The 24,433-nt window shown below is 45.5% G+C and overlaps 3 protein-coding genes across 3 annotated transcripts; all 3 read left to right on the top strand.

Moving 5' to 3' along the window:
- Nucleotides 1-2,040: 2,040 nt before the first annotated feature.
- LOC121595925 (DDB1- and CUL4-associated factor 6-like) lies at nucleotides 2,041-7,428 on the top strand. The gene is made up of 4 exons (XM_041920392.1): nucleotides 2,041-2,553; nucleotides 4,300-6,155; nucleotides 6,315-6,567; nucleotides 6,658-7,428. Exons 2-4 carry the CDS (start codon nucleotides 4,597-4,599, stop codon nucleotides 6,883-6,885), a joined length of 2,040 nt encoding a protein of 679 aa, XP_041776326.1. The 5' UTR covers nucleotides 2,041-2,553; nucleotides 4,300-4,596; the 3' UTR covers nucleotides 6,886-7,428.
- A 1,651-nt stretch (nucleotides 7,429-9,079) lies between these two features.
- Nucleotides 9,080-15,599, top strand: LOC121593125 (bis(5'-adenosyl)-triphosphatase ENPP4-like). Its single transcript, XM_041915226.1, has 5 exons — nucleotides 9,080-9,440; nucleotides 9,650-10,213; nucleotides 10,346-11,027; nucleotides 13,172-13,471; nucleotides 13,581-15,599. Exons 2-5 carry the CDS (start codon nucleotides 9,809-9,811, stop codon nucleotides 13,787-13,789), a joined length of 1,596 nt encoding a protein of 531 aa, XP_041771160.1. The 5' UTR covers nucleotides 9,080-9,440; nucleotides 9,650-9,808; the 3' UTR covers nucleotides 13,790-15,599.
- Nucleotides 15,600-18,022: 2,423 nt separating this feature from the next.
- On the top strand, nucleotides 18,023-23,245 carry LOC121594595 (vacuolar protein sorting-associated protein 18 homolog). The gene is made up of 3 exons (XM_041918023.1): nucleotides 18,023-19,524; nucleotides 19,601-21,101; nucleotides 21,197-23,245. Exons 1-3 carry the CDS (start codon nucleotides 18,220-18,222, stop codon nucleotides 21,463-21,465), a joined length of 3,075 nt encoding a protein of 1,024 aa, XP_041773957.1. The 5' UTR covers nucleotides 18,023-18,219; the 3' UTR covers nucleotides 21,466-23,245.
- The last annotated feature ends 1,188 nt before the right edge of the window (nucleotides 23,246-24,433 follow it).

A 24,433-nucleotide genomic window follows, 5' to 3' on the forward strand; every position in this document is an offset into this window, starting at 1 on the left:
CGATACGATTGTTTAAATACTAAACTCCAACGGAAACCACCAGTACTGAAGCAAGTGAGATTTGAGTAATGGTCGTTGGTGTGGATACCCACGTGTCTGACCACACGACCATTCATATAGATTTTTGCTCAGAAAGTTAGAAGGCTATATAGGTCATTATAAGATGAAACTTGTCGAAACACATTGCAAGAAAAGGATAGCAATATAATGATGAGTTGTAATACGCCATCTATTGATCAAACCAATGAAGCTGTGAAGCTTTCATTTTTTTTCTATGGATATTCAATTTTCCAGTCGTTTAAGCTTAATCTGTGGCGCTTGGGTTATAGCTGCATTGGTTTGCTCAACATATGGCGTATTTCAACTCATCATTATATTGCTGTCCTTTTCTTGCAATGTGTTTCGACAAGTTTCATCTCATCATCAGCAAACCAATGAAGCTATGGAGTTTTCGTTTTTTTATATGGATATATGATTTTCCAGTCGTTTAAGCTCAATCTGTGGCGCTTGGGCAGCTCATATTTTATAGCTGATTTGGGGCTGTTTAACGAAAAATCGTTCCGACGTCGTACTTTGTGACTGATTAAGAGATAGACTGTACTTTGCGGAACTATGGAGCTTTTAACAGGCACTTGGAACTTTCAGGAACCTTGTAGGTGATTAGCCTGATGTGTATGGTTCACGATGCAACTTGAAGGCTTGTTAAGAAAGAGTACCGAACTTGGTGGAACTTTATAGCTTTTAATGCATGACAACAGTACGAGATGGCCCTTGCCAAAGTGTCAAAGACTGCCCAAATAGCCAGCTCGTACTTTATAGCTGATTTGGGGCTGTTTAACGAAAATTCGTTTAGATGTCGTCCTTTGTGGCTCATTAAGAGATAGACGGTACTTTGCGGAACTATGGAGCTTTTTAACAGGCACATGGTACTCTTTGGAACTTTGCGGCTGATTAGCACTATGTGTAGGGTTCTAGGTGGAACTTGAAGGCTTGTTAAGAAAGCGTACCGAACTTGGTGGAACTTATAGCTTTTTAATGCATGACATCGGTACGAGATGGCTCTTGTCAAAGTGTCAAAGACGGACGCCGGCAATAATCTCATTGCTGCTGCACAAGTCAGATTAGTTCTTTGAAACAGGGATTTTGAGAGAAGTGATTGTGATTGTACAGTAAATAGTGATACATTTCGTGTAATTTATGAATATTAAGGATTTAAAAATATACATATGTACAAAATAAAACAAATCCTGTTGTTTATTTCATCGATGACGCTTGATTGAAAATAAAACACAAAGAAAATAATCCGGCATCGTAGCATAGGGAAGCTGCTTAAGCGCTGTTTGAAAGATCCACCTAGAACTTTGATGCTTTTTAAATACTGCAAAAGGCGAATTCAAGCAGCGATCTTTAGCGTGCCAAAATGAGCTGCTTAAGCAATTCTGGCTATTGGGGTGGGTACCCTTCAAACAACCCGAGTAAAAATCTATTTAATTAGAGGTGTGTTCAGATACCAACACCAATATCGAATATCGACACCAACAACCATTACTCAAATCTCACTTGTTTCAGTGCTGCTGAATCAAATTGGAGTTTAGTATTTAAATAATCGTTTCGCCGTTCTTGTTCTAGCGATGCATACCTTCAATGCAAAACCATACAACAGTACATAGGAAAGGAGAAAGCTCTAAAAACGAGGAAAGCTCCACTTGCGTTTAGTGGTCGTTTAGTGGATTTGTGGCACTTGGGCTCCTACAGCTCCGGATGGCTCCTACAGCTTTGGATGGCTTCAACGGCTCTGGACAACTCCGGGCAGCTCCGAACGGTTCCAAGTTTGGAGTGTTGCACCTAGCTTCTGGTACCGGTTCCGATTTTTTCGAAGTCATTCGGAAGCGATTAAGGATTTTTGTTAAATTTACCCATCCCTACATTGCACTGGTCACTAGTTATATGGTACAAAGCTACAAGCGTACAGGTGCGCTACTCTACACCCACTTTGCTATAGCCGTGTTTTGTTGTTTGGGTGTGCTGTCAACCGACACGCAAGAACAAGGTTCGTTCATTGTGCTCTTGTTGTGCTGCTGCTCTAGGTAAATCGAAATCCCACAGTTGCCGCTGCAATTGCCCCTACGCGATTGAGTTAGCCGGAATTTAAAGTAACGAATTCAAACCCTTCCTTCGTAGGCGTGGTAGGCGCCGTGTGAGCAAAGCGCAGCGTTCAAAGGTGTAAAACATTAGAAAAAATCAAGTGCCGCCAACCGAACAGTTGTTATGCTCGCAAACTTCACGCAACCGACAGTTGCTATTTGTCAGTCTCGAAATCAAACCGAACCCGCGGTACATTGTATAATTGTGCAAAATCTCTCGCAGTCGCTCGGCCAAAATAAAACAAATTGCATCCAGCGCACTGGACCCAACAGCTTCGCGACCGGTACGAAACCTTCCGTCTATCCCGCTTGTTGATGCGTTTTGTTCTTGTCGTTGTGTTTGCACCGTCGCGGTGCTACCGGAGCCGCCCCTGAAGGAAGTTAATCCCGGTGCCAAATCGATTTTCGCGTAAGTATTGCCGCTCTCGCACGGACACAGCAGGTCTGCGCGGATAAAGCCATCCCCGGTGGCTTCGTAATCAACGCAATCAACAGCCGCTGCCACCCAGCGTACAGCAGCCGGCGTTCCGGGCGTAGTAACGGGTGTCACGACGTTGCAATCGGCCCGGTCGCAATAATGGTGCAGGTACTGCTAGCTGCACTGCCTCCTTTTGACCTTCGAATTCCTTTTACAGCGAAAGGCGTTGGTTGTTTTTTTTTTTTTTTTTTGTTCACCCTTTTTACTCACTTCGGAGAGGTTCCGGAGAGGTTTCTGCAGCAACATCCTGCGGAATCGCTTGCGTGGGGCTAGAAACCTGCCCAGCCCCACCGCCGAATTTCGCCGAAAAGGTTGTAAATCGGGCGTCAAAGCAGCATTCCGGCATTCTAAAATTAGTCAAACGGTGCGCCGCCAACGAGCAGTGCTTGCGCTCCGAAATAATTACGTGTCAAAGGGCTAATTGTGTGGCCCTCGTTTTTTGTTGGTAGTGGAGCTATTCCAAACATCTGCTACTACTCGGTACAAAGTTTTTCAAGCGAAGAGAGGACACCCGCGGTGCCCGTGTTTAATTATGGATTTTTTTTTGTTTGTTCTCTCGCCCGCGCCACTTGCGCTCGAACGCTGCATGATATTGTGGCCCATTCTATTATTAGGGGTTAACGTTTACTGAACCCTTTCTGGTTGTAAATGCCCCAAGCGATGCCCACACTACCCGTGCTCTAACAGATTAAAGCACACACTTATGTGGTACAGTCGAGCCAGGTTTTGTCGAATCGACGTCCAACGTCGATATCTAATCTGGTTGCATGATGCTGTCCGTTTGCGTACGATACGATCGTTACGGGTCGCTCTACCTTTGATAGCAAGTGGAGTACTTCAACTTACCTTTTGCGCTGTCCAAAGCTTGCCCAGAATCCTTCCTACGAATCAAGTAGATCAAGTTGGTTTGAAATGGTCGTTATCTAATTTAAACTGTTATCACTTCCTTTGGTTGAGTTTTTAGTAGGCATCCACTGGAACATGGAGTTATATTAGTGGTCGAAGCTCGGAATCAGACCAACCCGATTCCGTTTTCGCAATCAAATCCAATGCTGGAATCGGTTTCAATTCCGGAGTTAACTCCGTAGCTGATTCCGGAGTCAACTCCGGAGCCAATTCCGAAGTCGGCTCCGGAATAGATTTCTGGATCGGAATCAGCCCCGAAATTAGAATCGACTCCTAAATGAGAATCAACCTGAGAATCGCAATTTGCTCCGGTAACGGAATCAGGATTGACTCCAGACATGGATTTAGCTCTGGAATGAGAATCAGTTCTTGAATTAAAATAATCGCTAAATCACTATGGGAATCTCCATGAGAGTGAATAGTTTACAAGTAAATTTCGATTCTTCTATCAATTCTATCAATACATAGCATCATTGGACCCAAACGCCTATTCTTATGGAGATGCCGAAACCGACTCCGTTTCGAAGCCGATTCTGATTTCGGAGCCGATTTCGATTCCGGAATTGATTCTGGAGCCGATTCTGGAACCGATTTCAATTCCTGAACCGATTCCGATTCCGAAGCCGATTCGCTTTCCGGAATCCAAAAAACTTCGGAGCTAGCCGGAATTGATTCCGACGAAAAGTTCATTTATATTCCTTTAAGATCAAATTGCATTGTTGTTTTGCCTTCTCTAATTTAAAGTGCTCAACGTATGATCTTTCATTGCAGTGTATGCAGCTCTTCGCGACTCCAGCATAATGATAAAGTTGTCACCCCGATACAGCTCCACTCTAGTACGCTTCAGCATAGCAGTCGCTGAGCAGCGTACCTGTTAACGAATGAGCCGGTCGGAGGGAAATTTAAACCGAGCTGTACATAAATAGTTTACGTAGTAACTGATCCGCGCTTAGGCGCGCGCTCCCTACAATCAAACACCCACACTAGCCGCTTGGACAGCAACATTCAACATCGTCGATCCCAATACGCGCCCCAGCAAAGCAGGAACAGCTAAACACGAAGCAAAGGATGGCGCACCGTGGAAAGCAAACCCTGTTCCGCGACCTGCTCGACGGTCCGCGGACGGAGCCAGCCGGGTACCGGAGCCGGTTGCAGCGCGACGCGAAGAATTCCCTCGCCCAGCTGCAACGGCTGGAGCGCTGGAAGGAGATCAAGGCGCACAGCGGCTGCGTCAACACGCTATCCTGGAGCACGGACGGGCAGCTGCTGCTGTCCGGCTCGGACGATCAGTACATTGCGATCTCGAACCCGTTCACTGGCCAGCAGCAGCGGACGAAAACGCGCCACCGGGCGAACATCTTCAGCGCCCGCTTTCTACCCCAGTCGGACAACCGGGAGGTGGTGTCCTGCGCCGGCGACGGTACCGTGCTGTACTCCAACCTGAACCAGGCCACCGGCGAGGAGACGCACGCGAGCGGCCACTTCGGCTGCCACAACACCGGCACCACGTACGAGGTGCTGACGGTGCCGACCGAGCCGCGATCGTTCATGTCGTGCGGCGAGGACGGCACGATCCGGCTGTACGATTTGCGGCGCGTCAGCCACTGCTACAAGGCGCACTGCCGGGAGAACATACTGATCGCGGGCCCGGGCGCGATCACGGCCATGGCCCTTGCGCCAGTCTCGCTCCACTACATAGCGGCAGGCAATGCTGCCGGCTGCGTGCGCATCTACGACCGCCGCTACCTGGCGGTGAAGGGGGCGAACGATACGCCCAGCGAGCGGCACACGGTCGCGGTGAAGGTGTTCACCATTCCGGCGTTCGAGGACCGGACGTACCGCGTCACCTCCCTCGAGTACGACCGGTGCGAGCAGCAGCTCCTCGTCAACTACTCGTCTGACCATCTGTACCTGTTCGACGTGGCCAACCACGAGGGCGTGGGCGAGGCGGGTTGCCGTAAACCGGCCGCCCGGTCGGTAGTCATCCCCGGCAAGGTCAGCACGGCCCGCCAGTCCGAAGGGCAGGGCGGAACGGGGGGCAACTTTCTCGCCGGCACCATGCCGGTGCGGCGGCTGCGGCTGCGCGGCGACTGGTCCGACACCGGGCCGAACGCGCGGCCGGCCCACGAGCTGTCGTCGAGCATGCCGCTGGGCCAGGTGCGGCCGCAGCTGCAGGTCACCATCATGAACCGCATGGCAGACGTGATGTCGCGCATGCTGACCGATCCGCGCGTTCGGCTGACGCTCAGCAACTCGCGGCGCATCCGAAATCTGGCGCAGCGCGACCCGCCGGAGGATATGGCGGACCTTCTGCAGCAGGTGCAGCACCAACGGCAGGAGCCGCAACCGTCGACGTCCGGGCAGCAGCGCGTACCGGCGGCGGGTAGCGTAGCACCCCCGCGCCCCGCACACAGCGACGATGATGACGATGACGATGAGGAGATTGCGCAAGCAACGCAGGAGCGGGAGCAGGGCGAGGCCGACGGCAAAAAGCCAGAAGAGGACAGTGACGGCCCGAGCCCAAGTGCTAGTGGGAACCAGGACGACGGCACGGAGGACGAAACTTCCTCCGCCTCCACCAACTTTGACTACGTCAAGCAGAAGTTCATCGGCCATCGGAACACGCGGTAAGTGCATGCCTGTGCCCGCGTAGCTAACCTACCAAGCCTAGCTTGTCTGTTAATTGTGCCTCATCCTCCCCCCCCCCCTATCTCTCTCTCTCTCTCTCTCTCTCTCTCTCTCTCTCTCTCTCTCTCTCTCTCTCTCTCTCTCTGTTTTCTGTGCAGGACCCTCATTAAGGAGGCAACGTTCTGGGGTGACGATTTCGTCATGTCCGGCTCGGACTGTGGCAGTATCTTCGCCTGGGACCGGTACACGGGCAAAAACGTGATGCTGGTGACGGCCGACCAGCACGTGGTGAACTGTGTCCGGCCGCACCCGACCCTGCCGATACTGGCCAGCTCGGGCATCGATTACGACATCAAGGTGTGGATGCCGCTGGCCCAGGAAAGCCACTTCAGCGAAGAGGTGGCAAGCAAAGTAAGTGTCGAGCCTCGACCCTTGCCCTCTCTGCCTGCCCATTTGCTTACCTATTGCACGCATCGCACGGTTTCGCTTTTCTCTTTTCAGCTCATGAAGCGGAACGCTGTGATGTTGGAAGAGACAAGGGATATCATAACGGTGCCAGCATCGTTCATGATTCGTATGCTAGCGTGTATGCACACGCTGCGCAACCGGCAGGATGGTGCCGGCGGTGGCGGTGGTGCCGATGGTGGCGGTGCTGGTGGTGCCGACGCTGAGGCTGGCGCTGCCAATGAGCACAACGCCGATACGGAATCCGACGCATCGGAGGGGTAGGTGGCGCTCACATCGTACGTTAGTGCGGTAGAATGTCAGTTACCAAAGGAGGCACTTACATGTTACGGATGTACGTTAGAGTAGCGATTCACGCAGAAAGGTATAGGTAGGCAAAGCAGAAAGCAGGAAAAAGAACTACAGGAAACTGAGACAGGCGCGGAAAGAAGTTAAGAAATTCTCCGTTGCGAATAGTTTAATTATATTTTACATAGTCGTTAGAAATTAAAAAAAAAAACTGAAATATGATTTCTTTGCGGTTTTGTTTAAGGCACCTTTCTCAAGGACAGAACCATTGCCTTAAATTCGCCACACAACAACAACAAAAAACAGAACTAAATCCATGGCAGGAGGAGTTGCGCATGTTTTGAGTTGAATCGTTTTTGTTAGTTATTAAAATATTTAACACATCTCGGCATTGTCGAGTACAATCATCGTAACACAGAATTTTCTCTTAACTCCTGACGCTAGAATACTTCAGCTGTCTGTAGGTTAATAAAACCGTGCGTAAGATATTATATGGGCTGATAATCTAGCTGAAATGAACAATCTTGGTGTGTTACTCTGTTTGCTGCCATTTTCAGCGAACTCAATCCGAACACGTTGGATGAACTGTTTCTTTTTCTTTCAGCACGAAAGCCATACGGCAGTATTGCTAGACGAACTAGTGCTTTCATCCACGAATAACATTGTTCAAAACAATTAACCAAGAGTAAAGCAGCGAATGTAGGCTTTAGGCTGCAATTGCCATAACAGTCTTCATCCGTGTATGGTTTGCTCATTTGCTTGATTAATTTAATTAGATTTAATGTTTCTACAATGCGCAGAAAAACATGTTTCAGTTTGTTTACCCCTTTCCCTTTTCCTTACAACGTTACATTACATGCAATAAAGGATTTTGGTTTCTTTTTAATCACACATTTTGTGATGATATCATCACCATGCAAATTCTACTAAATTTCCTACGCTAATTCCTAGGCTGCACATTTTTTCCCGGGTATGGTTTATCGACTGGAACTGGAATTTATCGGTTTCATACCCGGTTCTAGGGCGGTTCTAGGGTTCATGATCGGTTCCAGGCCCAGTATGGGTTCATGAATGGTTCCAGCACTGGTATGGGTTCATGACAGGACCGGTATGGGTTTAGCATCAGTTGTAATACCGGTATGTATTCATGATCGGTTCCAGGGCTGGTATTGGTTCATGATAGGTTCCAGGGCCGGTATGATCAGTTTTAGGACCGGTATGGGTTCATGATCAGGTCTATGACCAGTATTAAATCCTGTACCGGTTTGGGTTCGGTATCAGTTCCTGGACCAACATAGGTTCAGTAACCTGGTTCACTACCGGCATTAAGTCATGTGCAGTTCTTGGACCAGAAAGGATTATGTATTGGTGTCAGGACCAGTCAATGTTTGATTTTGGTTTTATGTCTCTTAATTGGTACATCATTTTAATTCAGTTTCGAGACCATTGTTTTCGGCCTAATCTTTACAATAAAATGAATCTTTAAAATTTAGTTGCGTAGCCCTGTAACCTGGCCAAATTAACTAGTATAAACGTGGACTGGAATCCTTTAGTTTCTTTCTCAAAATCACGAATCATACCATTAAAACATAAAAACAACTATTATTACCATACAAATTGAAAAATAGGAGAAAGATACGCTTTCACGCAAATATAATTGCAAACTCTATTTCAAAATAACCTACCAGGATAGGTGGTTAAGGAAGTAAAGTTGTAGTTTTGGTTAAAGATGTAAAAGTTCAGAAAAGCTGACCATAGTTTGGCAACGGACAGCTGAAAGAACCATTAAAACGAATGTAGGGAGAATTGCGCTTCCAAATCTAGTTACCCGTTGATATGTTGCCTTTCAAAATCATCTGTTATTTGACAGCTACGTGGCCTACATCGCACGTTTAGGCGCTATAGTTCGTGGTTCGCCAGATGAGATAAACAATATTTTCGTTTGAAATGAAAACTTGTCGCTCTTTCTTCTTCCAATAAATCAAATGATATACCAACTAAGTTCGATTTTATCTACTTCTATCTAACAAAGGCATTGTGCGAGAGGTGAATTTTTGCCCATAACAAACCCGCCATAGCGGAGAGCGCGTTTGAAGCCGGCTTGAAACACGGCTCTACCACATTCGCCCTACTGTGTGTTGTGCGCGCGCACTTATGTGAATGTGTGTTTGTGTATGTGTGTGTGTGCATTATTTCTTCGACAGCAACAACGCGACCAGAAGAAACAGGTGCATTACCGCAAAAACACACACGCACGATACAACTTCACCCTTTCAACGGCTGCCATCAACCTTGTGTACATCGCGCAACCCTTCCCCCTTCGGTAGCGTTGTGAGTAAATCGGGCGCATCAATCAAAAACCCTCGTCGGCCCTTCGATGGCACATGTCGTGGAAAAGGGCAAAATCATGTCCGCGTAGAGACTCTGTCTGTCAGCTGTGATTGTGGAGTACGAGGAAAGGAGGAGGGTTGAGTGAGCGGGAACGGGATTGTGCAGGTGTGCTACGGATCAGGTTTGGAGCAGGGAAACGGGTAAGCGATGATTTGACCTACTCTACTACAGCAAAGGAAGAGGATTGGCAGGGGGGGGGGGGTGGCTGAAACATAATTGTCCATTTCCCAACCCTGCAAGCCTTCTGAAGGTTATGCAAGTGTGTGCATGCGGATGGGAGCTTTAGAAAAAGGAGACGGAGGTGTTGGCGATATTACGTGCTAAGAACGCAAGTGTTTCTTTGTTTTAGGATTACAGCAACGGTCGCAGCGAGTGGAAAACAAAGCGAAAAAACAACAACAGCCTCGAAATCGCTACGGCGAAAACGAAGCAACACAAACGAATCTGAAAACACACAGCTACACACATACACACACACACACGCAAACATCCTTCCGTAGAGTAGACCATGGCCACCTCGGTTGTGGTGCTGGAGGTGGTGCAACTGGTGTTGCTGCTGCTCCTGCCCGGGAAAGCGAGCTCCGGCGGGACGGTGGCGGGATCAGCCGCGGTTAGCGGGTCGGCACAGTCGCCGCCCGTCCTGATCGTCGTATCGTACGACGGCTTCCGCACGGAGTATCTGCAGCGCAACAGTTCCGCCTACATCAACGAGCTGCGCCGGAACGGCACGACCAGCACGCATCTGCGGAACGTCTTCCCCACGAAAACCTTCCCGAACCATCACAGCATTGCGACCGGCGTCTACCCAAACGTGCACGGCGTGATGGCGAACGGGTTGTACGATGCGGTCCAGGGGCCGCTCAACTACTCGTACGAGCTGTTTCACTTCAATCCAGAGCTGCTACCGATATGGGTGAGTTGAGTGCGATAATCCCGGGCAGCAATGAAAACAGAAAAGGTTGAACCCCATATGACAGTCATCTCTCTCTCTCTCTCTCTCTCTCTCTCTCTCTCTCTCTCTCTCTCTCTCTCTCGCTCTCTTTAGGCGCTCAATCAGTATGCCGGAGGACATAGTGGGTGCATGATGTGGCCCGGGTCCGACTTTGGGTACGGTTCACGCAACCTCACCTGCAGCCACACGCAACCGTTCAACCTGTCCATCCCGTGGACCGACCGGCTCGACACGGTGTTCCGGTGGATACGGGACGCGGAGCGGCCCGCCAATTTGATCATGCTCTACATCGAGGAGCCGGACTACTACGGCCACATCTACGGTCCCGAGTCGGACCGGATCGAGCAGCTGGTGGTGAAGCTGAACGATTTCACCCGCCAGCTGCACGCGCGTATCGCCGAGCAGCGGCTGGCGGAGCGCGTTAACGTGGTGCACCTGAGCGACCACGGCATGGAGTCGGTGATGCCGAAAAACTTCATCAACCTGACCTCGCTGGTGTCGGCCGAGCTGCGGTACGATACGTACGGCTCCACGCCGGTGCTGCAGATCGTGCCGAAGGTCGAGCAGGACCGATCGGAGCTGTACCGGCAGCTGCGGCGGGCGGCCGATGCGGACGGCCGGTTCGAGGTGTACATGGTGGAGAATCTGCCCGCCCGGTGGCAGTACAACAATACGCGCCGCACCGGCCCCATTACGGCAGTGGCGCAGCTCGGGTACGTGTTCGACGATATGTGGCGCACGGTCGAGTACTATCGGAAGCACTTTGGCGTCGAAGGTAGGTAGCCATGTGCCTGTTTTGTTCCAGTAACGCTCGGTAGGGCCTCGGGTTTTCTTGAAAGTCTGCTCAGGGTCAAAGGATTAGTTCACCTTTTAACCGCAGCTCAGCGTATTGTATTACCGTCTGGCAAGGTTATGCCCCCTATCGGTAGGAAACCTTACGAGGTGTCTGAAACGGCGAATACTGGTTATAGCGTTTCGTGAAAATTAATTTAAAGGTAGCAATAATTTACTCAACACCCTTAGTGCCGTGACCAGAGGCGTATTTTTCCATCTCGGGGCCCTAAGCGGAGGATCTAAATCGGGGCCCCTAGTTTCCTTAGTGCCCAAGTCCCCAAAGTGTATCAATATTAACAAACAATACTTTATTCGTATTATTTATCTTTTTACCAAATACCAAATACATAAACCTGAATTCGTTAGGGATTAATTTTCTTCCGTCCTTTTTATGGCGATTATTACATCATTTTAATGGTATCCATAGTCTGCGTGTAATTAGGCTTCCATATTTTGCATATGTTAAGGTTTTCCATCATCATTGATTCTGGCAGTGCAAATTTATCAAAATTATATTCGAATACTAGCTAGTGTTGATGAAAGAAAATTTTCTTTTTCTACACAAGGCTTTCAAAACAAATACACATTTGGTCGCCTTTCTAAGCTAAGAGTCTTTTACGTTTTCGAGCCCAAGTAAACAATGTGAAGATTCTTTTGAATTTGGTATGTTTATGTTTTAGGTGGGATTGGGTAAATTTAATATTTTGGAAATCATACATCTCAAAAGTTTCATAAAACCCGGGAAACATATGAATTTAAATGGATTTATGAATCTTATAGATTAATAGAAGATCTTATAGAAGAATCTTTGAAGATTCATGAATCTTTAGAGCATCATGAATATTTAGAGATTCATAAATATTTAGAGATTCACGAATCTTTGAAAATTAATGAAACTTTGATGATTTGTGAATTTATAGAGATTCATAAATCTTTAGAGATTCGAATCGAGATTCGAATCACTCATCACTGAAGATTCATATGCATGTTCTCAACGAAAGATTCATGAAACCCGACACTACTCTAGAGGAAAATTTGGAAGCCTAACAAAATATTGAAGTTTTAATCATTTGTTCTTTTGTATTTGTAAATAAGATTTTGCAATTCATTCATTTGCTCAATCGTGTATATGAGAGGTGAAAGCCACTTTCACAACAAAGTTAGTGTGATTTCCTGTTTCACAGATTCATAAAGAATGCCTGAAATCCAAGTGTCCGACAGTGATTATCCTGTACTTGCGTATTTGTAGACTTGTCGTCCTTGCCATCGAGAACATCGACGAAGTTCTTTAAAAAAATTACATTAAACAACCCAGTATCTTATTCATGGTTTATTGTTATGTGAGCTTTTATTGCTAATATGGAAGAGATCGAAAGTATGTCAGGTTTAGGCCTTCAAAATCACTCACTTTAAAAATTATCTCAAAAGTTCGTAACAACTTTTGATTGCTATCAGCGTTATCAACACATTAAAGACATTTACTTGTTAGAATATACTACTTTGAGATTTAGTTTTCCGTTCATATGTGCAATTTTAATAAAATCAATCGCTTGTAAAAGCGGACTAACATGTGCAGATTTAGCTTGGTCGCCTCTGCCTATGGCTATATTATATGATAGCCAGTAATGCTCTCTGAAAGGCCCCGGCTATCATATATGATAGCCAGAGAATATTGTTTATAAATCTTACTTTCTGCTAAAAGGTGAGGTATTGAAAAAACATTGAAATGGTAAAGCCGAAAATATTTCAAAAAATCATAAATCTCTAAATATGCCAAGGAATCATGAATCTCATATCATATGTCTCCAGGGATTTATATATATATATATATATTATATATATATATATATATATATATATATATATATATATATATATATATATATATTTTTTTTTTTTTAATTTAGGAGGAACGGTCCAAAAAGCCTTATTAATCTTTAGATGTGTATGTTTTTCAAAATATTTAATTTACCCAATCCCCCCCCCCCCTACAATCTGCCCGTCGCGAGTTCAAGCCTCGCATGGAGCTTGAGAGCTGTGAAAAAATAATAATTAACCCGTTTTGCTCGAATGGTTCCCACACAGTGACACCCGATACGCAGTATGGCATGCACGGGTACGATAATGCGCAGCTCGCCATGAACTCCATCTTCTTCACGTACGGTCCAGCGATACGGGAGCAGCTGACGGTGGAACCGTTCGATACGGTTGATCTGTACTATCTGTTCTGCGAGATACTGAACCTCGCGCCGCCGAACTATCTGGCTGGGAACGTGAACCACATCCAGCACATACTGCGCAATGGTTCGCGTGACGACGACGACGACAATGATCCGAACGGCGGGGGTTCGTCGGATGCGACAACACGTGCGGAAACGATTGCCGGTTAGTATTGGGTTATGTTGGTGTACAAACACCGCATCACCGGGGGTCACAGGGCGCAACACGGCGATCAAATGTTTATTGTCGTTTTTCATTCTTTTTTGTTTTGCAGTAATTTTCGCCGGCAGTCTTATTGCGTCGTTTGCAATCGTAAGCGTGTTTGCGCTCGGCGTTATCTACCAGCGGCGGCGACGCGAACACATGGTGCCTCCGTACCTGTACGAGGAGACGGAAACGTTCATCGACGATGGCAACAAGATGCTGCACACCAGCACCACCAACTCGTCGATCAATGGGGACGTTGTGTCAGTGGACGTTTGAAACCCGTGGCCCGTCTCCGTTTGTCTGTCACGATGGTGAGGGTACGGGAGGTGCCTAGGAAGGTTTGGAACAATGTTGTGTTTGTTTCTGAAACATTCCGCTAGAGAAGGTATTAGCAGAGCGGAGCCAGCGAACAAATCAAGTCGAAACTGGACGGAAGAGCAAATTGATAAGAAAGAGAGGGAGGAATGTTGCCTTTGTTCTCCCACGGTGGAGTACAACATGGTTCCGGCGTACGAATCAACTTCCTCTGGAGCGCCGTGCTGCAGCGGGGTGTCCAGCATGAAGAACGATGAAATTAAGCATTACAGTTGAATTTTCAGTGAATTGAACACACTCGTAGAAATCGTGTCCGGATTGGGATTTGACCCCACACCCACACACCTAACAGCATATTGTACATAAACATACAGTCTATATCTATATACAATTGGGGGGGGGGGGGGGGGCAGAGTCGGATTCACCAGAAGCGATCTTTTGATACTTCAACACCGGTCTCTGTGGAACCGTTTTTTGAACGTTGCTAGATCAGGACTTTGAAACTGTTTGGGAAAACAAAGAACACTACTACTTAATGGGGCGCAACAAGTCAGTCGATTTGAATTACTCCAAGTGGCCATACATACGCCATAGGTCACATCAGCCGTCGGCAGTTAGTCAAAATATTCTGTGCGAAACTACAGGAAGTGGAAGGTGTATATGTGCGGTTTTAATTTATGAATTTTAATACTACTTAAAGTGGAGGTGGAACCTTTGCTGTGTCGCACAGCTGCAAACGCCAATCGAGAACAAAATTCGCTGGTGTGATAAGAGATTAGTAGTACTTGAAAAGACATTGGGAAAGCAGACAGTAGTGAAAAACTTTTCAATAAGGTGAAATAGGCGCGTGGGAGGGGAGGAGAGAAGGGGATGAGATACATATTATATTAGGATGTAAGAATGTAAAAGGTTTTAGAGGAGCCGCGCAATGACGGTCCATCAATTTGTAGAAAACTTTTTTTTCTTTAACCATCCAGTATCCCTTCCCTTGTCCTCCTCTATTCCACCTGGTCGAGGTGTCTCTACTGAACTTACTTCGTCAGCAGACAACGAAACCAACCGAATTGTTGTTGAGCATCGCCGGAGACACTTCCGACAGCTTTAAGGAAATGTATCGTTTTTTCTTGAAACAAACAAAAACAAGGGTTAAAGCTATCTCTATTGTGATATTTTTCTAATTGCGACTGTGTACAGAATGAATGGTAGATGGTTTCCTGGCCAATATAGCGATGTGTCCACATAAACAAAAAAAAAAACCTGCACACATACACACTTAAACATGCTCTTTGCACTTGTGTGGATGGGTCAGATAGACGTGCGCCAGATTTGTAGGACTTTTACCCTCTCGCCATGGCCAAACCAAGCTGTACAGGAGAAGAAGGAACGTTAACACGCAAGAGTGAGAATCGAACAAGGGTGATGAGAGTAGAAATGGAATTACGATTAGTGAAATAACTGGAAATAATCATGCGCGCCCAGATTGAGAATAGAAACAGATACAAGCAGAGAGAGGGACAGAGATACATACACACACACTCACCAGATATACTACACAATGTGAATGCCAAAGCCATATCTAGTAGGAGTTACTATGTAGAGAAGAGTTGCCATCGGGAAGCAAATGGTCGCTGTCCCACGCTTCCCGCGGGTAAACGGGGCAGAACAGTGGAGGCAGAACAGTTCTTTTACACTTTTTATTCTTTACCTCTACTTTCAACCCTGCTGATGCGATACAGTTTTATGGAAATAAAATTTTAGGAGAAAGAACACACATACTGTTGACGCACTGTTGTTGCCATCCGTCCGTGTCATTTCTGTTGTACATTTGGATATTTACACATTTGTAATTAGTGTCTGTTGAGTAAACATTTAATCATGTTTATCATTTTTATTCAACGAACCGTATGTTTTCACGAGTCTTTCGCACGTTTCGCGTTATGACAAGAATGATTTGCACATTTTTCCTTCAACTCTACGACTGGCTATCCGGGCATAATTTTCATTTTCAAACTGATATAACTTTTTATTGAAATATGGTAGCGACTCAATTTTTTCACGTATCTTTTGGAATTTTATTTAAATTTAATAATTTAATTTTATATTAAGTAATAAAAATACTAATTTAATTTTTTGTTCTACTCTTTATCTCAACGACATTTTGTATGGGAAATTGATAGCTTTCAAATTTAAAACTTTAAAAACTTTTTATGTAATGAATATTAAAATTTCAAATTTGGTTTAAAGACAAAGGCACTAGTCCTATTTACTTTTTTGAAGAAATGGCAATTTTAGAGCTTCATTTATTAATTTGTTTAAATATTTTGTAATATGCTAGTTCATTTGACCAGGATACAGGGTTATGCAATTTAATTTTAAAGTTCCTTTTTACTGTAAAGAGCACGCCGAAAAGAATGGTCTCGAAACTCAATTTAAATTAAGTACTTATGACGACCCCTTAAGAGTCATCCCGCTCTTAGATCTGATGCTGAACCCATACCGGACCCAATATTTATTATTATTGCTATTATTATTTATTAGTTAATCTTCAACGGGGCATGTGGCCTAATTGAGATGGGTAACAGTACAAAAAAATACATAGCAAAATCAAGATTTAGTCACATTTCCCTGTGGCCACGACTGAAGCCGGAGACGTTCTTTGTATACTGAACCCATACAAGCCCTAGAACCGCTCGTGAATGCATACCGGTCCTAGAATTGATAGTTAACCCATACTGGACCTGGAACTGATACTGAACCCATACCGGTCTTAGAACCAATGATGAACCCATACTGATCCAGAAACTGATCATAAACCCATACCGATCTAGAAACAGCTCCCGATTTCATTAATTTCACGTAATAGTACCTGGAACTGTTGCGGACTGGGATTCGGAACGATACTTTTACCTGATCCTGGTCTGAACCGATACAATTCCAGTTCTAGTCGACAAACCATATCAGGTAGTAAACATGCAGCTTATGAATAGCTTAGAAATTAGCGTAGGACATAGCGTAGGAAATGTAATAGAATTGATAGTGATTTATTTATTTATTTCATAAAATAATCAAATAATAATTTTATTTCATAAAATAAAATAATAAAATAATGATTTATTAATGTAAATAATAATTATAATTTCATAAATAATATTTATTTATTTCATAAATAAGTAAGTAAGTATTATTCAAATATACAGGCGGTCCTCGAGATACATGGTACCTCTTACACGCGGATTCAAAGATACGCGGTTTTTTTTAAATTTGACAATTATTTGAGCAATTTGTACTGATTTGACACATCAATTATAAATTGCCAAATAATTTGCGTTTTGATCGAATGTTAAAAACTATTTCAAAAGGTTTAAAACTGTTATATTCAGTCAAAATCATATCAAATAACTCATAAAGTGACTAAAACCACCCCCTACTTGCAAAATTACACGAGAATTAGTGATATTTTAGCTGGAAACCACGAGATTCGACTTACGCGGAAATTCGAGATACGCGGTATTTTGCGGCAGTTTTCGGTTCCCATTAACCGTGTATCTCGGGGACCGTCTGTAAATTATGATTTACTTTTTCCTCAAATGTACTCCCTTCTTATCATATTTGCATTATAAAACAAAATACCAACAGAGATAAGTGTTGCAGAATTTGTATTCTTTATATAATTCTATATTTATGAAATTGTAATCAACAAGCATATATTTTTTGTAATATTGGGTATAAAAAATATGCAAAAACAATCAAAAAATGAATCAATAATTGAAAATCACCTCAAAAATGAATGCAGAAAGGTACGTTTGATGTATTTTTAACAGAAAAAAATCTTGAATTTAAAAGGCTAATTGTCCAAAAAAAAATATTAAAAAATAGTAAACGAGATTTAAAAACTCCCATTCCTTCATTCAAGTAAATGAGACTAATGTCCGTACCTTTGTATAAAATTTGAACTTTTAATTTTCGATACAACAAAAGTTATTGAATTTTTAGTTTGAAAAAGAATAACTTCCCATACAAAATGCATGAGACACCCGGGTATGACGGTCGTAGAGATGAAGGTGTAAATTTGGTCATTGGGACTACGGAAACGTATTGTTCAATGTGAATTTGAATTCGTTGCTGCAAGAAAATGAAACAGGCTGCCATAGTTTTCAAGCAAACTCTTTCTTTATCATCTGTTGGGCTGTTGACAGCATCGGTTTATTTTGGGGTTCAGCTGTAAGCTGTCGCAGCTTTATCGACCGTTTTCCATATCGCGGCAGTGATTCACTTTCCACCCACTGCAAAGTGTAAGCAATCGTTGTTCCTTCGAAAAACGGAAGCAGCTAGCTTGTGCCGAGTCGCGCTTCCGCTTTGGCTAGACAGCGCCCCGGAGTGACGGTGTCGCGATGGCGTCCATGTTCGACCAGTACTCGAGCGACCTGATACGGGAAAGCTCCACCGATCCGGATGCTAGCGCCGAGCCGAAAACGTCCGGGTACGTGAGCGTGCGGACCCGGAAGGAGGTGCCCATCTTCACCAAGCAAAAGATGAACCTGAACCTGCCGTCTGGCATCCTCTTCCTCTCGGTGCAGAACGACTGGCTGATGATGCTGATGACCAACCTGACCGTGCTGCGCATGAACCTGAAGCAGCCGGACAAGTTCACCGAGGTGCCGATCGACAAGACGATCGGTGGGCTGCGTCCGTCGAGCATCTACGTCGATCCGCTCGGGGCGCACCTGTTCCTTACCTTTCTGCCCAAATCGCCCGGGTTCACGCCCGAGCTGCTCTACCTGCAGCGCAACAGCTTCAAGCCCAAGTTCGTGACGAAGCTGAAGGACCAAGAAATTACCGCGATCGGGTTCAACCACGTGAACACGTCCGAGACGAGCACCGGGCCGATACTGCTCGGGACGGCCCACGGTGTGATCTGGGAGGCGGAGGTCGGGCTGGAAAGTGGCGACAAGCTGGTGCAGCAGAACGTGCGGCACGCGTTCGACGTGGGCAAGGGCGAGCAGCGCCCAATCACCGGGCTGGAGTTTTATCTCAAGACGGAGCAGAAGAGCCTGCATTGCATCGTGCTGGTGCTGACGGTGGACCGGCTGTACAAGTTCCACAACACGATCCGGCCGGGTGGCGGTTCACTTGCTGGCTCGACAGCCACCGCAGCGCAGGAGCTGAAGCTCGGCGGCTACCTGCAGAAGGTGTTCGGCCCGTACCAGAACGTGGACGACCAGTTGCGCGACTTCGAGGAGCTGTCGGTGGGCGGCGGCAAGGGCAGCGGCAGCGGCTCGGCCAGTGCCGGCAGCTGGCCGAAGCTGGTGTTCAACTACGAGGAGGACTTCCCGAAAAGCTTTGGCTGCCTGACGGAGCACGGCATCAACTATCAGGAGATCGATCCCGCCATCAACCAGGCCCAGTTTGTGGTGCAGAAGGAGCTGATCACGTACCCGGAGCCGCGGTACGTGCCGCCCGCCACCAACTCGCACAAGGTGGCGCCGCGCACGAACTGTCCGCTCTCGTTCATACTGACTGACTTTCACGCGCTGCTGCTGTACGCGGACCACGTCAGTGCGATCTCGCTGCTGGACTATCAGGTCGTGTACGAGGAGTACTTCGTCGAGCAGTACGGGCGGCTCATCAACATCGTGAAGGACGTCCGCTCGAACGTTACGTTCGTGTACAGCAACAAGCTGATCTTTCGCTACAAGGTAATGTAATAAGGGGTGCAGTTCGTTTGTGGAGCTTACGGCCGCATGCTAACGCTGTCGCCCTCCCCATTTGCAGATTGTGAACGAGCAGCGTAACGCCTGGCGGCTGTACGCCGACCGGCAAAAGTTCGAGCTCGCCCTGCAGTACTGCAACAAAAATCCGGCCCACCGGGACATTGTGCTGGTGAAGCAGGCGCAGTCGTACTTCTACGCCGGCGACTACCTGCAAGCGGCGGCCATCTTCTCCGAAACGCAGCTCAGCTTCGAGGAGGTGTGTCTGAAGTTTCTGCAGAAAAACAGCAACCAAGCGCTGCTGCTCTACCTGCGCAACCGGCTCGGGCAGCTGAAGCCGCACGAGAAAACGCAAATCACCATGCTGATCGTGTGGATCGTGCAGCTCTTTCTCGTGGAGCTGTCCCACCAGCGCGGATCGGGCGGGGGCGAAAAGGCGACGCGCGACCTGCAGAAGCAGTTCGAAGCGTTTATGGCCAGCCGGCCGGTGATGGCGTGCGTGCGCCGGAACCGGACCGCCATTTACGATCTGATGGCGTCGTACGGCGACACGCACAATCTGACCGCGCTGACCACGATCAACCAGGACTACGAGTCGGTACTGCAGCAGTACATTAACCAGGGCCGGTACGAGGATGCGCTCGGAGTGCTCAGTGCCCAGAACCGGCCCGAGCTCGTCTACCAGTATGCGCCGATCGCGATGGAGGTGCTGCCGGCGGCCACGGTCAGCATGCTGATCGGGCAGGGGCACCGGCTCGATCCGGTCCGGCTGATGCCGGCGCTGCTCTGTCTCGATACGCCGCAGCACGCACACGAAACGGTGCGCTACCTCGAGTACTGCATCCATTCGCGGGGCTGCGTCGAGCCGGCCCTGCACAACTATCTCATCCAGCTGTACGGTGTGCACTTTCCGGACCAGCTGCTCACGTTTCTCGAGTCGCAGGGCCGCGATACGACGATGGTGCATTACGATCCGCATTACGCGCTGCGGATCGCGCTCCGCCACGACATCCGGCCGGCGAGCGTGTTCCTGCAATGCTTGCTCGAGATGTGGGTGCCGGCGGTGCGGCTAGCGCTGACCCTGGAGGATGCCGAGGCCGCCCGACAGCTCGCCCGCCAAACGGCTGCCCAGCCAAGCGATCGGGTGCTGCGCAAGCGGCTGTGGCTACTGATCGCCGAGCACGAAATCAAAGGCACGCGGGACGAGGAAGTCCAGCGAGCGCTCGGCATACTGCAGGAGTGTGACCAGCTCCGGATCGAGGACCTGCTGCCCTACTTTTCCGACTTTCAGCGCATCGACCATTTCAAGGAGGCGATCTGCCGCTCGCTGAAGGAGTACAACGTGAAGATACAGGAGCAGCGGCGCGACATGGAAGAGTCGGCCAAGTCCGCCAACCGGGTCCGGCAGGAGCTGCAAACCTTCCGCAGCCGGTCGGTGACGGTCAGCGCACAGGAGCAGTGCACCGTCTGCGGCGTCTATCTGATGCTGAAGCCGTTCTTCGTCTTTCACTGCGGCCACAAGTTCCATGCTGACTGTCTCGAGCGCCAGGTGCTGCCGTACCTGAGTGAGTACGGCGGTGCTATTTTGTAGCTTCCGCTTTTTTGTTTTGTTGCGAAAAGCACGATAAAATAAATGTTTACGATTTGTTTTTGATTTTAGGTTCTGAAATGTCGGATCGGTTGACGATGCTGAAACAATCGCTCGCTACGGCCCAGCACGCGGTCGAGAGTGCTGCATCGGCTGGAGTAGGATCGGCCAACGCACTGGAGGCCGCCCCCGTACCGCCCATCTCACACAAGGAAAAGCTCAAGAGCGAAATCGAGGCCATCATCTCGTCCGAATGTTTGTACTGTGGCCATCTAATGATCAATGCGCTCGACAAACCGTTCGTCGAAAACTGGCAGCAGGCCGACAGCGAATGGGACTAGGTGGCTGTTCGGACCACGCGCTATTCCATTCTGCAATATGTATAGGGACAGTGTACGCTTTATACCGCTCATAAGGAGCATTTAAATGTCTGAAATAGTTTATTTCGATTATTTACATTATCTTTTCAGTGTTGATGTGTATAGCAAATTAAATTAAAGTTCAAAGTTCGGTTCGGTTTATTGTGAAGAAAAATGTATCACTCGATCAAACCCAAAGCGCTAGGCATACGAGCAAAAGAGGCGTGCTGCCGGTAATGATTTTTGTATTATTGTACGATCCTTCGAAAGGAATGCTGTAATGCAAATGGTATTAAACTGTACATCTATCTATTCAATATATTTATCTATTGTTACAATTACATGCATGCATTTTGTTTTTTTTTTTAATTATAATCTTTTGGTCTTGTGCAGATTGGTAACGAATCACAAAATGTTGTATTGGTTAGCCGCAAAATAATGTAACCTTCATCTCTATAACCACCTATCCAACTATGTTTTAGTATGTATGTATGGGTATGTTTTGCTTTTTAGCTATTACTTTCTTTTGATAAAATTCGGATATTGACTTGGAATTTAAGCAATACCTTGAAGAACATGTTTCCTTTCAGATAAAAAAATCGAAAGTTCACAGATTTTAAAAAATTTAGGTAAACAATTTTTTTTAATATCCTTTGGTTCCTACTCCGGTTGGTCATACATTTTGTATGAAAGTTTACACATCCATGAAATAAAACGCGTACATCTTTGGCTGTGATTATCGTTTTGACTTCAAACTCTCAATAAATATGCCTTTTACTATTTGCTAACAAGCATTGAAAAATTCAAAATTATTTTTTTTTCAATTTTAATTTAATTTTAATTGTTTCTAATTTGCATCTCTTCCATCTTTAAACACCTACATGCGTAGGTTATACATTTTGTATGGGACTACAAAATCACAACTGAAAAGAACAGAACGTATCGTAAGAATTTAAAATATTTTTTTTATTTTATTAGGAACAGTCCAAAAATATTTTAAATAATATTGTAATTAGTAAATTACTTTTTTCGTTTTTAACATACGTTAACATATTATATAATTATTGCGTTGACCTAAGACAAGAATGTCATGATTCCATATTTTACTAATCTAAGAGTATCAAGATTTAGTGTTTAGAACGAACTTATCTGTAGGAAATCTATTTGATTGTTATTTTTTCATCGATATCTCTCCTTTAAACCTACGAGGGGGGTATCGGGCGTCTCTTATATACCTATCTCTACGGACACCCGTCAATTTGACGGATGGATAAAAATACGTTTTCAGATTGGTTAAAATCATGAATAACTATTTTATTAATATTATGAATCATTTAACATGTTTTGATTTCCATAACACATTGTCTGCACAATGCTAATTTATTGTAATAGTCGTTATAGTTGCACCGAACACATGAACCGATATCTTTGTGTTGCCACATTTTGACCGATGCCTGCGGGAGTTTCGAAAAACACGAGGAATAAGTTGATCTGCAATTCCGTTTGAAACCACTTTATTTAAATCATTTATCAAGATATTTATGATAATAAGTTGTTTATAGTTCTCTTTCATTCTTACATTTACTTTCGTTGGAAAATGTAATAACTTAATTAAATAAACTAAATGTACTCAATTCATCCATTCAATTTGACGGGTTCCGTACAGATAGATATACTTATGTACATATGTATCTGAAAATCAATGAAAGTTATGAAAATGATGAAATGAAATCATGATAAATTTACGAAAAGTAAAAATAATGAAAAAACGAAAGATATTTTTAGTATTTCACTGCAAAGTTTAAATTCCGTCACAATGATGGGTTTCGTAAATCTAGTGTTAAACCTGTTTCTATGTATGCTCACCCTAAATGTGCACCCCCCCCCCCCCCCCCAGCAGAAAAAAATTTAGAGCCTGTGACTGATGATTGAAGGGGCCTCCGACGGCACTTCAAATTTACCGTTGAACCTCCCAACAGCAAGTTTAGTGTCGCTATCCTCCCCTCCCCGCCCCAACAACATTTACAGGGAGCCTCAACTCGTCTTTCCGCCTAGAGCCCCCAATATCCTTAATCCGCCACACATTGTTTTCTTCGGTAATTCTACCCATCCCATTTTCTATGCCTGTTTTTTCCAAAGAGTCAAATTTAATCGGAATACGTTTATACAATTTATTTACACGTTTACGGGAAAAAATACATAACACATAACTTAAAACAATCTTATTTTCTATGTATCTTATAAAACAATAAAACACATCTTCACTACAAATTTGAAGTCTATATGGTTATGAGAAACAAAGTGAAATGAAAGATGCCATACAAAATGTATGAGATACCCGTACGTGGTTATAGAAGAAAGGGATGGTAAATGTAAAAAAATCATTGTTTTATACAGAGTTTTTCAATACTACAATACGGCATATTTATTGAAAGTTTGAAATCAATATGGCAGTTACAGCCAAAGATATACAATTTTTATTCTGAGTGTGAGCAAACTCCCATACAAAATGTGGTCATACATCCGGGTAGGTGGTATGGATATTTTTCCACAAATAAATACACAACAGATGGCGCTGTTTGCTAATCGGTAAAGATTGGAACTTCACGGAAATCCAGGATTTTTTAGGAGTATGTATATCAAAGATGGTAATACACCTGTAATTTAACAACTTCGTCCGTTTTATGTTGTTATGTTTTGATCCGTCGAGAAGGTTTATCGAGGTATTCTCAGCCAGAAAAAATATCTAGGTACAGCAGGTGACCGCTAACTGAGAGTTTAAATTTGTGAGAAAAATGCATATTTGCTAAGAATTTCCTTTCGTAAGATTCCGGATGTTTCATATTTCGACCACTATGTGATTTTTAACTGAGAATCACTCTAATTAACGAACTTTCACTTAAAAAAAAAACTCCAGTAAAGCACATCCAGTTAGCGGTCATCTACTGTA

This window comes from Anopheles merus, chromosome X (genome assembly GCF_017562075.2).
Source record: "Anopheles merus strain MAF chromosome X, AmerM5.1, whole genome shotgun sequence".
NCBI lineage: Eukaryota > Metazoa > Arthropoda > Insecta > Diptera > Culicidae > Anopheles > Anopheles merus.

Excerpts from the sequence above, each read along its gene's own strand:
- LOC121593125 (XM_041915226.1), top strand. The coding sequence starts at position 9,809 with ATGGCCACCTCGGTTGTGGTGCTGGAGGTGGTGCAACTGGTGTTGCTG. Across the intron at positions 10,214-10,345 it reads CAGAGCTGCTACCGATATGG|GCGCTCAATCAGTATGCCGG; the intron begins GTGAGTTGAGTG and ends CGCTCTCTTTAG. Across the intron at positions 13,472-13,580 it reads ACGTGCGGAAACGATTGCCG|TAATTTTCGCCGGCAGTCTT; the intron begins GTTAGTATTGGG and ends TTTGTTTTGCAG.
- LOC121595925 (XM_041920392.1), top strand. The coding sequence starts at position 4,597 with ATGGCGCACCGTGGAAAGCAAACCCTGTTCCGCGACCTGCTCGACGGT. Across the intron at positions 6,156-6,314 it reads ATCGGCCATCGGAACACGCG|GACCCTCATTAAGGAGGCAA; the intron begins GTAAGTGCATGC and ends TTTTCTGTGCAG. Across the intron at positions 6,568-6,657 it reads GCGAAGAGGTGGCAAGCAAA|CTCATGAAGCGGAACGCTGT; the intron begins GTAAGTGTCGAG and ends TTCTCTTTTCAG.
- LOC121594595 (XM_041918023.1), top strand. The coding sequence starts at position 18,220 with ATGGCGTCCATGTTCGACCAGTACTCGAGCGACCTGATACGGGAAAGC. Across the intron at positions 19,525-19,600 it reads AGCTGATCTTTCGCTACAAG|ATTGTGAACGAGCAGCGTAA; the intron begins GTAATGTAATAA and ends CCCCATTTGCAG. Across the intron at positions 21,102-21,196 it reads CCAGGTGCTGCCGTACCTGA|GTTCTGAAATGTCGGATCGG; the intron begins GTGAGTACGGCG and ends TTTTGATTTTAG.